This window comes from Colletotrichum abscissum (assembly GCF_030869225.1).
Source record: "Colletotrichum abscissum strain IMI 504890 chromosome Unknown Scaffold_13.1, whole genome shotgun sequence".
In the NCBI taxonomy this organism is placed as follows: domain Eukaryota; kingdom Fungi; phylum Ascomycota; class Sordariomycetes; order Glomerellales; family Glomerellaceae; genus Colletotrichum; species Colletotrichum abscissum.
Window position 1 is genome coordinate 791,114 of NW_026850021.1, and position 13,290 is coordinate 804,403.

The window sequence follows — 13,290 nt, forward strand, 5'->3', positions numbered from 1 at the left end:
TGAACGTATATAAGTACTCTAGATATTTGTTAGGCGGGGGGGTATCAGTGGGTTGTTCAAGCGTGGCGTACTGCGTGGGCGTCACCGTAGAGGAGCACGAAGTTACGATTGCTTGTAGATTTATACAATATGTACCAGCACAAATTAGACGCATCATTTTGGATACGTTCCGAGTCAACATTCACGCAGCCATTTCTGAAAGACTGTTTCTGTTCCTCCTGTTATCCTGACAAGAATGCTAATGCGAATTAATAATGCTCCAAAATCTACTCATTTAGCCGTAAGCAGACCCTAGACCGAGACCCTATACCAACTCCTAATTATGATGGATCGACCGTCCCCCACGATCGCGCACAAGACTGTTCACCTGCCGAATCTCCATTGAATCCGCCTCCGACCCGCCCGACCGGACCCCCTCCTCATCATCGTCAGAAGCAGACCCTTCGTCGTCGTCATCGCTCGCCATCCCGCCCGCCTCTTCGAGCTGCTCCGTCTCCGCGTCGACGGGCTTCCTCCTCTTTTCGAAATCCTGCCTGTGCGCCTCGGCAATGATTTTGGAGAAGCTGCGCTGGATGGGCGTGATGCCGGACATGACTCTCTGTCTTAGCGTGCCGGATTCCTCGGCGCGGGGGTCGGATGATGCCGCCGGTCTGGCGGTTGTGGTAGCTGATGTGGTCGTAGCGCCGCCGCCGGTAGAAGCAGCGGGCGCTACTGCGGCCTCGCTGGTCGTTTCCTCTGGTACCTTGCCATCTTTACCAGCGTCACTTTCAATCGAAGACCGGGGCGCGACGAGGGGTTCGATGCGATAGGGGAGGGGAACGTCGCGGGAGGCTTTATATTGCGCGACGTTTGCGCAGTGTTCGTTTTCGACGCGGAAGAGGGTCCACATGCCGCGGCGGGAGACCTCGGCCATGGCGACGAGGAAGGAGACGATGGTGGAGTGTTGCGTGTCGTGGGTGAAGATTGCGTAAAAGATCCAGGCGAAGCGGAGGATGGGGTCGATGACCATGATGAAGTAGTAGGGCCAGCGTTTCTTGAGGGCCGTGATGTCGCGGAGGAGCCAGTGCCGGGATTGGGGTTGGAGAAGGGAGAAGTCCATGAAGAGGTCCCAGATTGCTGGGCTTTGGTTAGTATACGTACGACCGGCGATGGCATGAGGAAGAGGAGGGCTTACATGTGTAGATTGCGTTGATGGAGGAAAAGGTTATGAACATGGCGAGGTGGCCGTGGGTGTTGTTGATGCGGTACATGGAGAGGGAGACGGCGGCCATGATGGACATTGTGTATTTGCCGCCGTTGACGAGGTGAGGGAAGATGTTCCTCGTGTCCTTGTAACGACGCAGACATTGTAGGAAACGCCAGATCGGAGGCAGGGCGCCTAGGAAGCCGAGCAGCCGGGAGTGGCTGGAGTTGCACTGGGCTGGGTTCTCCCAGGCGTTGGCATATATACAGAAGAACAGCTCGACGTTCTGATAGAGGGTCAGTCGAGAACATCAAGGGGGGGCCAGATGGATGAGAACTTACACACATGGCGTATGTCAAGGAACAGTAGATATCGCCGAGGAAGAAGTCTCGGAACTCGACTGGGTACAAACCAGCCAGCAACAGGCGCCACTACATGTATCATTAGATTATATCTGTAGCAGAGAGAGGAGGTAAACAACTTACATGAGCGTACGTGAACCACCTTCGACTCCTTGCCATGAAAATGGGCGCGGGGAGGAAGATGATGAACACGGAAATAGCAATCAGGACCACGGGATAGTATTCATACACCTCGTTCGTCCCGTACTCGCTAAAGTTGAGCCATATGAATACCCCAAAGATGAAAGTGAACAAGCTAGGGAACTCGGCGAGCTGCCGCCAGTCGAGATTGTGCCGGGTATCGAATTCGAAGATAAAGGGGTAGTTGATCTTGTTCCGCGTCCAGATGGCACAGTTGAGACAAAACATGCAGAACAGGAGCAGCATCAAAAAGTACCCTCCGTAGATCTGCAAGAGGTAGCTGGTGCGTGACCGTACCTCGGGATCCTTGTCAAAGAGCAGCTGGCCACCAAAGACGGCGCCCTGGATGGCGAAAACCAGTCCAGTACCAAGGAGGATTCCGCAGCGGAATGCACTCCCAGATTCGTCTCCCGGTCTGCGGCTCAGACTTCGCAACTTGCCGGCCGCGAGTTTGTGGTTGCCACGCTCAAAGTACCGAGCATACAGGTCTTCCACCGCCTTGATATGGCCGTCCACAGCGTCACTGTTGACGAACCAAGACTTGCTGACTTTTTCGTTCATGTAGCGGTACTGGGGCCGGGCGTTGACAGCCTTGTCGTACTTTTTGTTCAGTTTGCGGAACGCAGTCCGATTCAGGAGAGCATAGGACTTGAGCAGTTCGAGCCCGCGGTAGAATTCCTGCAGAGCGAGCTTGAGCTTGCGTTTGGCGGTTCGGTACGGGACGTCATGTTCGTGGGGTCGTCGGATGTAGTCCCGTCCTGCGTCGCCGCCTTTCGGGCGCATGACTGGGGTCTGGGCCATTTTCGATAGTGCTTTGGAGTTTGGCCCCGGGCGGAAGATCTTGGACTTTACAGGATCGATCCAGCCGAGGGGGCCCTTTTGGGGACCGTCCGAGACGCCGTGTCCGCCGTTTAGGAAGTCGATCTCTGCCTGTTGCTTCTGGACATGCAGCTCTTGGGTCCGCCGGTTTCTCATCTCGTGCAGTTGGTCCTTGAGCAGACTCAGCCGTTCTCCGGCCTGGTCCTCCTTCAACTTGTAGAATGCCTCCACCTTTTCCAGCTCAGAGTCCAAAAAGTCAAAGAATTCCTTCTCCTTCTGCCGGACTAGGTCGATAGCCAGCCCTTGAAGCCCGTACTCTGGGTTCGTTCCTGATCGGTTCAGAGGTGACGCGTTCGAGAACAGGCGCCTGAGACCACCCCTCGGCGACGCATTATATGCAGATCCAATTGTCGCAGAGTGGGGGAGCCGTAGCGATGAAGGCGTGTTCTCGTGTTCGGTCGGGGGCGGGCCAGAAGAGCGAGGGGCATCGGCAATCATGGAGGCGCTTCTCTGCAAAGCCTGGCGGGTGGGCTGGTCGTCCTGGGCAGAAGCGGGCTGCGGGCTGGCATCACTCTGGTGCGACGGCACGCGCATTGCCGGCCCGGGCAGCTCAAAAGTCGCCTTGCGGTCCAAGGGGGCTCCAGTGTCATGATTCGGAGGCGTATGGACAAAGCTCCCGTATTGTAAATCGGTCGAACCGTTGTTTAACCCCTGACGTTCGTGGCTGGTGGAAACGGGAATCGCTCGTGCTGGTGTTGCGGGCTTTTGCCGTGCTGAGCCAACTGGAGCCGGGCTGTGGCGGAGCGACGTCCGCTCGTCGGGATTTCCGCCCCTCGAGTGTCCATGTTTCTGAGTATTGAATGGCGAATGGCTGTGGAAGAAGTTGGCGGCGATGCGGTTTTCACTCTTGCTGGCATTGTTTTGGGGGCTGCCGTTGGCGCGATTGATGGCGCGGGAGACGGCCTTGACGTACTTCTTGCCGGCCTTGTAGTTGAGGTACTTGATGCGCCATTCTATTTGAGATAATTGTCAGTAAGAGTAGAAGAATAGCCGAGAAGCCATTCGCAGAGAGACAAGGGCGGCGCGCACCTGGTACGAGGTCCTGCTCGAGCTCCTTTGCGAACTTCATGACGTAGTGGCGCCCGTTGCGCAGCGCGGCCTAAGTAAAAGGTACAGGAAAACAGCGTTTACCCAACGAATGGAAGAGGCAACGCCATGTAAACTCTATGAGGTGTATTGAAGTAGGAGCATGTGTGTATTTCGAGTTGAGTCGCACCGCCTCGTTCTCAGGTCGGCCCTTGTTTTTGTCGACGGGGATGGGGGAATTCAAGGTGTTTTGTTTTAGTCTTGTTTTTTCTTCGAGGTGCGCGCTTGGACGAAGCGTTCGCCTGCAACTTTCGGGCAGCCAAGCTTTTCGTTGCATCGCTTTTCAGTGCTTGCAGCTGCCAATTGCCCCCCGCCTTTTCTTTCGTCTGGTGTTCCGTTCCCTCAACTCTCATGTCTTATCGTTATCTGATTGCCCGAGTCAGTCCCAAACTGTCGATAAGGTACCAGTAACGGCTGTCGCCAATCGCAATCCAGTGTTACAGCACGTCTTTGCTATGACTGCCGATACCCGGCGCTGAAGGTCGCTGTATCCCGGGCTCTGGTGTTACCTAACGGTACCTGATAACGCTCGTCCCAGGCGACGGGAAGGTAAACTCAATTGACAAGACCCAAAAACGGTGTTGCTTAGGTCAGCTCGGAAAACGCGCCCCGAACGGTACGAAATACTTCCGCTTGCCCTGTAAGTGCCGTCCGTGCAACTGCCATTGCTTTTCCTCGCTGCGGCTTGTGATCCCTTCATCTTGACGTTTGACCACCCTTCCCAACCTCCCTGCCGACTTTCCATTAATGTGTCATCACAATGGGCTCAGCGGTCGGGGACACCATAGATCTATGGTTTTTCCTCAAGCTTCTCACTTCATGCCACTCAACAAGACCCATCTTGCGCGTACGAATTATCTCATTCAGAGAGCACCATGATGAGACCTCGGATCAGAGTTCAAGGGGTTCATCCGACCTCAGCAATGCATCTTTCAGGGCCCTGGACTGTCACGCTACCATCGCCATCTGGCACTGCTCTTCCCTGGTCACATCTTGGCTCGATCTGGGCTCGGCATAGACGGCCTGCTGATATGTGACTTGTGCTGCAACCAACTAGCAAGCAGACAAGGACCTGCCGCCTGCATACATGAAGCATCCATGACCCCGTCACGCCAGCAATTTCCTAGACGCTCTGGCTCCAGAGATATTGCCTGAATGGCCTCATGCGAGTCCACTGCTGTGTCAAGCAGCCTGTTGATCACAATCGGACTTTCTTTCCCAGACACAAAGGATGGACACATATTTACGACGGGGAGACGGCGAGGAGCTGTGGCTCAACGACCCATGCAGTTTTCACGATACGACGCCCTCAGCCGTCTGAAGAAAGGCAGACTAACCATAAACCGAGACTTGGCCCTTTTCAATATGCAGACTTCCAACAAGCACTCAATACGGCCTGCCCATCGCCAACTTGCAGCAAGCCAATGCACGGGTCGTTGGGCTGTCTCGACCCATTCGATCCTCTGGGCGCTTTCTGCCCCCAGTGGTCTCCAGTGCACTCCACGCATGTCGACGCGGCCGGGCGGAGCTGTCGTCAAGGATAAGCCTCGATGCCCTGCACTTCACCACATCGGGCAGCCCGTCGACCGGGCGGCCCTCCCCCAGTTCCCCGGGGCAAGGCAGCCTAAGCCTAGGTCCCTAGGACTCAGGAGGCCAAGGCCACAGAGGGTGTACGCTGTATCGAATGGTCCACTTGACGCGGTTGCGCCGAGAGGACATGGGAAGTCGACGGATACTGAGGAGAAAAGAACGCTGTCGACGGGAGCCGGGCCAATAGTCGATTCCCTTGAACGCCTTCGGGGCCGCCATGGGCAGGGCCAAGCCTTTCAACGGTCTGACGGCGGCTCATCATCAACTACCTACTCCAGTGCACGGAGTATTCACACATCTATATCCGCATGTGCCAACGGCGAGGTGGCAATGACAGCTTGACGCCATGCAGCCTGCACATGCAACGGGCGTGATCTCACCAGAGGTATTGGCTTCCAAGTTGCAGCTGCACGCAAGGCCGTTGCCCTTTGAACTCGCTTAGATCCAGGAATGTCGAGGGCGGAAAACCATGCGATTTCTATCCGCGAGACACACACACACATATACACACACGGCTGTGTCATGCTCACGAGGCGCGGGATCACCCAGGCCGAACCAAGACATTTCTTGCCTGTTTCGGCGCCTCATTCCCGGGCAAAATTGTCACATTCGCCGACGAGCATCACTCACTCATCTGATTCGATAGTACTGGCCACCTTCTGAGCTGTGAAGATAGCTGCAGACTCATAGCTATTCCGTTGCCCAGTATCTCGACATAAGAAGCTACAGGTGACCTGGCTTATAAGTGGGCGCGATTTGTGGGCTTCAAGGGGGGCACGGTCTCGCCCCCGACTTCGCGGTGACACCAACCATGAGTTCGCAAGTTGAGCAAGTTGTCACGGTCGTCAAGTCTCAAGGACTAGAGAGGTGAAGCGAACACAACCGATGATCTTTGTCTCACCACGGGAAGCGATCCGCAATGAATCCCGCGCCAACTCGCCCCCTTTCGTCAACAAGGTACGCGATCCTATCGCTGTGACAGCGCCTGCAGCGAGATGGCAGTTGCGCGGTCTCAATGTGCCCTGTGTGCGCATGGAAACGAATGTGCGGCAGACAGCGGAGACTCTCCCTTTGGGTACCAATTTTGTTTGGATCTGGTTGGGCTGGTTGGTTCGTTGGTTGTAACCTTTTTCCCCTTTTCTATCTGTTGGAACTTGGGGCTTTGGAGACGAGCTCCCCAATATGGGACAAGATGGACCCCATGTGCCGCATTATCGCATACGCCGCATTCAGTCCGCCCAACCCCATCACAAGGAAGAACCGGTCGCACTCAGAGGGTGGGCTCTTTTTGTTAGGAAGAGCCTGGGCAATCTTTGATTGTCCTTGCTTTTTTATGTACGAATCGGCGCATCTTTCTTTATGGAGGGGGAGAGATGGGGCGTGCCATGGCCCATGGGTAATGTGCAAGGCGTGTTTGTTCCTTTTCCCTCTCCGCAACACCCCCGTCAAGTTTGCTCGAATTCCCATAACTGCAACTCTGGTTGGGCGAAGGCGAGGGCTTCTTTACCAAGTTACCGGGTCAGTTGAACATCCCACAGCCTTGATTGGTTGCATACGGCTTGCCTCGAGGGTGCAAGTAGCTATCCGAGACACTGCGAAGCACACAACCCATCTATATCTGGTCTGGCTTCCCTCTTAGCCCCCCAGAGATACCCTTGCCTTGCCTGTCCTCACGTCCTCTTCCTGCGTCTCTCCGCACTCTCTTGTTGAGAATCAAGACTCTTGAAACGACGACAACTCTTCGACCTCTCTTGATCCCTCAACTCCATACTGTACGGCGGACCACCAAGATGACGCTCGAAACCAAGACTACGAATCTTGATGAGGCTATGGATCAGCCAAGTCTCTTACATAGAGCCTCTCAGAAGTGCCTGCGGGTTCTCAGAAAAGCTTCAATGAGAGAAAAGTCACGGCCTGACGACAAGTCAAGTACTAGCGCAAGATCTTTGGCCAGCAGATCATCGTTCAGGTCATCGTTCTCAACGTCATCTCTGTTCACGACGAAAACTATAGAGGAGGATCGTATGACCTTGGACCGGCCCATAGCAGAGGAACCTATAAGGGAAGAAGTCAGCTGCGATGGAAACAACTTGAACGAAAACCCCGCCGACGAAGAGTTTATGCAACAAGCGAGTTCAAATGCACCGAGGAAAGAGCATCACCAGGGCCAGTCGACCTTCTTTCGGCAGCTGCCCCCCGAAATCCGGCATCAGATATATAGACATTTCTGGGTCTCGGCTGGGGTCGAACGACATGCTTTTCTACGAAATAGGAAACTCTTGTTCTCTCCCTGTATCACAGATCATGAAGCGCCTGATGAGCGTCAAATCGGGGTCGCCAAAGACTTCCAAAAGTCCTCTTCCACAGCGGAGGTCCAGCCTCACCCGAAATGGTTCAAAAGGATGACGTCTCCTTGGTGTAATCACTGGAAATGCGAGAGGTTATGGGAGGACATACGAGACGGACGCGAAGTAGACGGGAACAAGAAGCAAGCTTACATGTCTCTTCTCCTGTCCTGTAAGCGGATGTGAGCTTACCCTCCTCTCCCTGCCCCGACGAGCAGTCCACTAATCATGACTCCCATTAGATACGACGAAAGCATAGAGTCCTTTAGGGAAGCCAAAACCCTAACAATAACCGACGGTCAAACCCTCCACCGCATTCTCCGCTGGCCCCGCCCCAGGTACCTCCATCAAGCTCGCCGCCTCAACATCTCCCTCCGCCACGACAGCGGCAACTTTCTTTACCTCAACGGCGCCTCCATGTGGCACATACTCTCCGAGCAGGAATCGTGCCAGGCGGAGAGCATCTACCTCTGGCTCGACGCCGACTGCCCCGTCACACGTCGCCTGCTGCCCGAGTTCCGCGAGCTGTACAACTGTGTACCGCCATCCGTCGCGGCCCGCTTGACTATTGATTTCCCCTGTGACGCCGAAGACGGGTTCTGGGCGTGGGAGGACGGGGTGGAGGTTGAATCGCGGGAGGGCGGTGGACAGCTGGAGAGGTTGGGTCCGCTGGTGCCTGAGTTCCGGGTCGTTGCGAGGGGGCGGCAAAGGTTTAATGAGACTTCGGCCGGATATGTTAGTTGTGTTGATCGGGGGAGCCCTAGGAGGAGAGTCTTGAGGGCGAGTAATCCGTTTGAGGATATTTTGCTCTATGGGAGAGGATTCGTTGATGGGTCATACGTCTAGTCGAAATTATGAGTCCATCACCGGTATTGATAGAGGCTACTAGGAGTTCTAATCTATGTTTCGAGGACGAAAGTTGCACCAAGGCTAAACTGGTAAGTTTCTGTCGGAACGAAAGCTTATTGAGAACCCTGAGCAGGATGGATCTAGCTCATTGCCCGAAGTGAACGAGAACTGCGATCTAGTCCCAGATTTCAACGCCATCTTTTAACTACTCTACCTTGCACCACGAATTCTCAGTCAATAGACATTTGTCACCTTGAGCTATTTCAAAAACACAGTCATCATCCATTCGACACGGCACCAACAGTCTACGTTCAGGGACTATTCAACAGATGGCTAGACCTATGTAGTCGTCATTGGCTTCCTTCCATGGATAGACCAACTACTCAAGTTAGCTCAATGATAAGCCGGATAGTAAGAATAACCCACATGTTATAGTAAGCATGAATGTTCCTGTTCGCAAAGTCTTTCCGAGCCTCCATGGCGAGGATAATGACCTCTTCTTTCGTCCAGTCGAGAGCTCGGGTCAGCGGCGCCATAAGAAAGCCCTCCCAATTAGGAGCAAAGTTCTCGTAGTTCCAGATCCCAATCTCCTTGTGCTTCTTATCCTTGGGCCAACTGTTGGTGGGCCATTTGAATCGCTGGATGTGCACGTCTTCGAAGCCAATCTCCTTGAGAACGCCCTCGAAACGGCTGAAATGCTCGTAGGGGACCCCTAACTTGGCGATCGCTTCACAGCAGAGACGAACGCTTTTCATCAGCGAGGTTTCCTCCGTGAGGGTCCCGTCGTCTGAGACGGGTACGGCGTCGATGTCGTTGAGCTCAAGGTAGCCGCCGTGGTTGAGGTTACTAGGATCATTTCTCAGCGTTCACAACTGTCTAAGAGAGACGTGGGGCTCACTCGAAGCAGTTCTGGAGGAATTGTCTCCAGTTTCTGATGCTGCCCGTCATCATGCGACTATGGATGTAATCGAAGGGCCTCGAGAACAGCCACGGCTCCTCGATGTCGTCAATTTCGAACTGCACATTCGGTGGCACGCTGAAATGCACTCGTCAGCTGAGAGCTTCGCTTGGAGGAAGCACCCTTCTTCCTACAATAGAGGCTGTATCGCCGACAGATCAACACCAATGACCTGTAAAGGAAATAAGCTTGTGTGAATTCTCTTACTGATACTGAGAAGATAAGTCCTCCTACCTCGGATTCTGGGTGTTCGTCGCCAAAGTCAATGGCCCAGATTCCGGATCCGGTGCCGATGTCGAGAACTCTGCCGACCTTTGCGTCTCGATCGTTTGGTGGCGCACTACCGAGTCGATCATCAAACGTCCGGATGAACAAATTGTGTTGAAGGTCTGATGCGGTCGTATCAGTCTCATTCTCGTTAAACTGGAGGCATGTACTAATAGCATCAGTCTAATGAGCAGATGACGTACCAAGGCGATCACTTTCTCTCTCGTCGTTAGGGGCGGCGTACTCTGGTAAGATCATAAGCATATTTCCTGATTGTTCCACTCTTTGCGGAGACTTCAAACTCACTGCCGTCCTTATACTTGTGGTAGGTTCGCCCATTTTCAATACGATACTCCAGAATAGAACTGGTCACACTCGTTGTAGACGAAGCCAGGCTTGCCTGTTGAAGCAAAGATGAGTTCAGAGTGTATATTGCTGAGGGATCAGTAGTAAGGCGTAGTAGTTGCTTACATTGCTCACCGATGAGCCATCGGTGTCAGTCTGGAAGGGAATACAGTCTCAGAATATGGAATCTCTACACCTTTTCGAGCACTTGAAAGGTCGCGAGAAATCATACCTCGTCAGCCGCCAGATGTTCATCATTCGTTGTTTGCATGGTATGACTTATGTCTCTGGTAGTGGGATGGCCTGATGGATTCTAGAGATAAGAGTGATTTTGCTATGTGTTGAAGAATTCCGTGGGGTTCCAACGAGGAAGTGGGAAGAGGTTCCACTGAAGAAGCGGGAGCGAGTGAGTATCGGTTCATTCGGCAAGGTAGCATGCAATATCTGCTCTCCATTGCTACCCCTCTTCCGCTAGGGTAGACAAGAAAATGTAATGTTCGATGTCACCCCTTGGTTGGTCGTGGTTGTGCATATCACCCCTGCAACTAGGAACAAATGCATGCGACTATGCGCCTGTGCGGCGTAGATACCAAACCTAGTGTCAGAAAGGCCACACACCGAGGTTGCGATGGTGGCTATCTATGTTGAGCAAAACGAAATCGAAGCCAACTTATTCTCCAAGTTGAGATCACCGCACCTGCACACAAGGAGAGAGAACAATTCTAGGTCCAAGAAAATTTTCTCATGTTGGAGCCTACGTTTTCCATTTAACACCCGTAGAGAAATGAGATTTCTCGCCCATTGTAAGTTGAATTCTCAAGCCTTCACGGGCTTCTTCCCATAGATAGACCAGCTATCAAAGTTAGTCATACAAATATCACGCTATCAAGAGAGCTCACTTACATCTGGAAGTAAGCATGTATGCTCGTATCATCAAAGTCCTTTCGCGCCTTGACAGCAAGTTCGTGAACTTCCTGCTCGGTCCATTTCAATCCGCGGGTAATCCCAGCCATGAACATGCCCTCCAAGTGCGGCGCAATATTTTCATGATTCCAGATCCCCAGCTCCCTGAACTTGGGGTCTTTTGGCCAGCTATTCGTCGGCCACTTGAACCGCTCAACGCGAACGTCCTCGAACCCGACCTCGGCCAGGACGCCTTCTAGGCGGTTAAACTTCTCAAACGGGGACCCGAGGATCGCGATAGCTTCGGACCAGAGGCTGAAGCTCTTCTTAAGGGTGCATTCCTCGGTGAGGGTGCCGTCATCGGAGGGGGATTGCATCAATGTCGTTGAGTTCGAGGTAACCTCCTGAGTTGAGGTTGCTGCGAGAGTTACGTGTGTTAGACGGCGGAGATGCTTTGTGCGTGTTTGTAGGAAGGAAGATGTGGGCAGAACTCACTCGAAGCAACGGCGGAGATAGATCTTCCAGTCTACTATGCTACCCGTCATCATTCGGCTGTGGATGTAGTCAAAGGGCAGCGAGAAGTGCCAGTCCTCTTCGATATCTTCGACCTGGAACTGCACATTTGGCGGCACGCTGTAGTGCAACGTTAGTTTTCGCATCAGAGACATGATAGTTGGTGTGGACTTAGGGAGGCTCATACAATGTTGGCTGAACAGCTGATAGGTCGACGCCAATGACCTGCGCATTGAGCGGTTATCATCTGTAAGACCTCGTTCCGTGACCCAGTCTACGACTTGCCTCGGCATCGGGATGCTCATCACCAAAGTCGATTGCCCAAATACCCGAACCGGTGCCCACGTCCAAGACCCTCCTGACGTTAGAGTCTCGTGCGTTGGGTGGTGCGGTTCCTAGTCTGTCGTCGAAGGTCCGGATGAAAAGGTTGTGCTGTAGATCTATTCCCCCGCGTGCTAATCAGTACCTAGAATTTGACCTCGATGTGTTGTTTTGAGGGAGAGCCTTACCGAGTCGATTGATTTCTTTACCGTCGTTGGGCAGATTATACTCTTGTCTTGTGAGTGATGCTGCAGCATGAAATTAGTTGCGTCCGAGAGCTTACTTCCGTCTTTGTATTTGTGATACGTCCGGCCGTTCTCGATGCGGTACTCGAGAATTGAGCTGGCTACGCTTGTTGTCGATGAAGCGAGACTTTGCTGTTCGATTATGAATGAGTTCCATGACAAACACGCTGATGAGGAAATAAGCATGGACGCTGGCTTACATGGCTCACGGAGGAATTATCGTTGACATTCTGTAAAGGAGACAAAGAATTAGTATCGGCATAGATGGCTGAACGTTTACATATCATCCTACCTCATTGGCCGCCAGTACATCATCGTTATTAACTGCCATGGCTGTGCTGAACCGCCAAAGAGCTGAATATTGCGAGCCTCTGGGATGCCGAAGGCGCGGGCTTTATCAAGTTGGTGGGGGCGTTGCGCTGAAGATATAGGAGTCAACCTGCATCTCGCATCATACCATTGCTCTCTGACCTCGGGGATTTACCCCCATCAAGAGTTGCCCTTCGCCCTTCCCCTCTTCTTGTCAGACAACAAATGCATGTTGGTTGTGAACATGCTCTCGATTCTGCATCTCGACCCTGGCACGTCCGGTGACAGGGACTGGCTGCATGGAATAGCATTTGGCGAGTGGCACGGGCAGTACCGGACGGCTACGCGGCTTGCACCCGCAAACCCTCGTTCCTCACCCGTAACTTGACACTCCCATCTTTATGGACTCGTATTAGGGTATTATACACTCAAAATACTGTGCTATCAATTCACATATGGCTCGTAAAGCTCTTTCATTCATTTTCGTGCGGAGTCCCAGGAGTCCAGGGAACTCCACTTCATTCTCCTTGAGTTCTGAAGGGTGTGGGACAAAGGTGCCTGGGCATGAGATGGTCTCTAAGAAATGCATATGAGTTTGGTCGTGGTAAATACATGGTAAATTGGGAAGTCATTATTGAGCCTTGAAGCTGTGATAGCAATTAAGTTGAAGGAAAGTTAAGTGGTGGCATCTTACGGGGGGAATGATAGTCGGCCGACATTCATATGTTTACCTCAGTAAGGATACGAAAAAATTGTATCCACAGGTTCGGCTTTCTAGATCACCGACAGATTTCTAGAGAACACAAAAATTGATTATTCGTAGGCTACAACTCAGTATAAGCTATCATTGTAGGCCAAATTGGGATTATCGAGTTTTAGTTCCACTCTTAGTCTTCGAGTCTCAGTGAAGGTCTTAATCTCGATGTGTCAAGTGGCACAACTCCGCATTCGGCTT

At 52.9% G+C, this 13,290-nt stretch overlaps 5 protein-coding genes across 5 annotated transcripts; 2 read left to right on the plus strand and 3 right to left on the minus strand.

Annotated features, from left to right (window-relative positions):
- Positions 1–316: 316 nt before the first annotated feature.
- CABS01_06426 (EXS family protein) lies at positions 317–3,673 on the minus strand (the record flags this gene model as incomplete). Its single annotated transcript, XM_060539792.1, has 5 exons — positions 317–1,116; positions 1,175–1,469; positions 1,525–1,614; positions 1,669–3,557; positions 3,634–3,673. 5 exons carry the CDS (start codon positions 3,671–3,673, stop codon positions 317–319), a joined length of 3,114 nt encoding a protein of 1,037 aa, XP_060404329.1.
- A 1,382-nt stretch (positions 3,674–5,055) lies between these two features.
- Positions 5,056–5,429, plus strand: CABS01_06427 (uncharacterized protein; the record flags this gene model as incomplete). The annotated part of the gene is made up of 2 exons (XM_060539793.1): positions 5,056–5,357; positions 5,393–5,429. The coding sequence occupies 2 exons, from the start codon at positions 5,056–5,058 to the stop codon at positions 5,427–5,429; spliced, it is 339 nt and encodes a 112-aa protein (XP_060404330.1).
- A 1,746-nt stretch (positions 5,430–7,175) lies between these two features.
- CABS01_06428 (uncharacterized protein) lies at positions 7,176–8,679 on the plus strand (the record flags this gene model as incomplete). The annotated part of the gene is made up of 4 exons (XM_060539794.1): positions 7,176–7,413; positions 7,582–7,807; positions 7,868–8,360; positions 8,587–8,679. 4 exons carry the CDS (start codon positions 7,176–7,178, stop codon positions 8,677–8,679), a joined length of 1,050 nt encoding a protein of 349 aa, XP_060404331.1.
- A 178-nt stretch (positions 8,680–8,857) lies between these two features.
- CABS01_06429 (methyltransferase domain-containing protein) lies at positions 8,858–10,315 on the minus strand (the record flags this gene model as incomplete). The annotated part of the gene is made up of 8 exons (XM_060539795.1): positions 8,858–9,320; positions 9,373–9,510; positions 9,567–9,604; positions 9,667–9,821; positions 9,903–9,944; positions 10,006–10,099; positions 10,171–10,200; positions 10,277–10,315. The coding sequence occupies 8 exons, from the start codon at positions 10,313–10,315 to the stop codon at positions 8,858–8,860; spliced, it is 999 nt and encodes a 332-aa protein (XP_060404332.1).
- A 545-nt stretch (positions 10,316–10,860) lies between these two features.
- Positions 10,861–12,357, minus strand: CABS01_06430 (methyltransferase domain-containing protein; the record flags this gene model as incomplete). The annotated part of the gene is made up of 8 exons (XM_060539796.1): positions 10,861–10,897; positions 10,948–11,365; positions 11,486–11,580; positions 11,717–11,900; positions 11,970–12,011; positions 12,065–12,158; positions 12,227–12,256; positions 12,319–12,357. The coding sequence occupies 8 exons, from the start codon at positions 12,355–12,357 to the stop codon at positions 10,861–10,863; spliced, it is 939 nt and encodes a 312-aa protein (XP_060404333.1).
- Positions 12,358–13,290: the final 933 nt, after the last annotated feature.